Source organism: Etheostoma cragini, unplaced genomic scaffold (assembly GCF_013103735.1).
Source record: "Etheostoma cragini isolate CJK2018 unplaced genomic scaffold, CSU_Ecrag_1.0 ScbMSFa_1523, whole genome shotgun sequence".
Classification (NCBI taxonomy): Eukaryota; Metazoa; Chordata; class Actinopteri; order Perciformes; family Percidae; genus Etheostoma; species Etheostoma cragini.
This window is the reverse complement of record NW_023265587.1, coordinates 195872-198043: the sequence shown is the minus strand read 5'-3', so window position 1 is coordinate 198043 and position 2172 is coordinate 195872. Positions and strand designations below refer to the sequence as shown.

General features: G+C 47.6%; 1 protein-coding gene across 1 annotated transcript in view; it reads right to left on the bottom strand.

Annotated features, from left to right (window-relative positions):
• Positions 1–1198: 1198 nt before the first annotated feature.
• The window catches only part of ift46 (intraflagellar transport 46 homolog (Chlamydomonas)), a 5501-nt gene continuing 4527 nt past the window's right edge, over positions 1199–2172 (bottom strand). The window contains exon 6 of the mRNA XM_034865352.1: positions 1199–1321. Within this exon, the coding sequence (XP_034721243.1) occupies positions 1199–1321 (123 nt within the window). The remainder of the gene's footprint in view (positions 1322–2172) is intronic.

The following is a 2172-nucleotide window of genomic DNA, read 5'->3' as shown; positions in this document are numbered from 1 at the left end:
CCCCACCTAAAACCCCTCAGCTTATCATCACGCAAATATGCAAATTATCCCATAAGTATGGAGAAGCATGCACGTTCTTCTGGGTTCTGGGTCCACAACACCGAGCTGGAAGGATGGTGTTTTTAGGCATATTTTTGACAGATTGGAACATTTTTGAGTCCACTAGAGTCCACATCACGTCGTCAGACCCCGGTTTGCCCCGGTCTGTCCAGTGCGTAGGCAACAGAGGTGGAATCTGGGTTGGGAATGCACTCAGTAGGATGCAGCTTCCTCTAAATTACTGCACCACTCTGCCCTTAGATCTCTATCTGGGGTTGGATTCAGCACCCACCGCTGTAGGCTGGACTTCTTTGGCTCTGAAGGCCCTGACCCCCCCCCAGCTGAGCTGCACATTGGCAGAAGAAGAAGAAGCCCCCCTTTGTTTATGCTCTAAGAGAAAGAGGAGTGCTTTGCGCATGCAGCCATCAATCAGACTCAGAGAACATTACGAAATCCCCAAATGAGGTGTGAGAGTCCACGATGCGTCACGACGATCTGTCAAATCTACGCGATAAGAAAACCTTCACCCCTGCACGCAGATGTTAGCCGCAGTAAATAATGTCTTATCTCCGTGTGATTGGTACCACGTCTCGAGAGAATCTGGTCTGGGAGGGAATGCGAGGAGGACTGAGGTGGTCCTGGAGAGGGGGGGGGGGGGGGGGGGGGGGGGGGGGGGGAGATGTGTAAGGGCCGAGCTATGTCAGATGTGGAGGGGTGTCTGAAGGAGACCCAGAAGGTTCTGAGAAGGCTACCGGTGGGGAGTTTTTGGGGGTACGAAGAAGACTCTCACATTCCTGGCATGCCCGCATCATTGTCGTGAGCTAATGAGGCGAGGGGGGTGGGGGGGGTGTGGGGGGTTGGGGGGGCGACGGCTGCCCCCGGGGATCAGAGGCCGGACAAAAACCAGCTGAGCTCACGGCTGAGGAATTCCAAACGCCGGACGCGAGAGGGCTCGGATCGGTGCCAGCCGGTTGCCGTCTAAGACCAAACACACACACACACACACACACACACAAACACACACACACACAAACACACACACACACACACACACACACACACATCAGGGGAACCAAAATCTGGGCCGGCGTGAAAAGTCAAACATCAAAAGCTTCATTTTTAATATTATTTCTAGTGTCATATCACGACTGGACTGATCTCAGGACTCTTTACAGATAGAGGAGGCGTAGACCACATTGGCAACAGGGGCGAGGAAAAACCTCCTTTTTACAGGCAGAGACCTCGGACTCTTGGGGGGGGGGTGATGGGGGGGCGTCAGCCACTGTCGGATGGGACACCAAGACACTGATACTGACATTTAAATCGTAATAATTACAGCATCTGGCATGATAAAGTAACAATACAGAAGACTGAACTACAACTAGAAATACTGTGTTCTTGGTTAATATTTGGTTATATTTCTTCATTTAATACCTGTAAAGTAGCCAATTTAGAGTTTTTATGAGTTTTGGTATCAATGGAAAATTCTAGTGTCATGTGAGGATCTGATTTGGACGTTTTTTCAACCCTGGAAGGAAATACCAGTTAGGGAAAACTGGAGACTTGGGTGTCTTGACACAAGGTATTGGTAAAAAAGATATATATATGTATATATATATATATATATATACATATATATATGTATATATATAGTTTACGGAAGGGACTACAGGACGCTGGATTTTGGGGATGTCATTTAAAACAGGTATGACAGATGTTTTGGGAAACTAAACCAATCACTGAGCAGCATGGTCTTTGATTATGGAGTTGTGTTTGTGTCTCTTTTAGCTCCATTTTGGGTCTCCACCAGCTCCTAAGGGAAATGTTGTTTTCTTCCGTTTCTGAATGCTCTTCTACTTTTGTCCTAAATTCCAAATTAAATGGGAGACAGACAGGACACCCACAGAGAGATGGACATCCAACCTGGATGTTACCCGGGCGACCAGGTACCCCAGGACTCGGGCAAAATCTGAACGCAAACAAAACTGCGTGTTGATTTGTCCGTTTATACAGAATCTCTGAGTGTGTTTACATGACGCATGAATCAATTTTCTCCTTAAAAACACTGAAACTTGAGTGAAATGAGTGATGCCAAGACCTTCCAGAAGGACCACTAAGGTCTATATAAAGAGA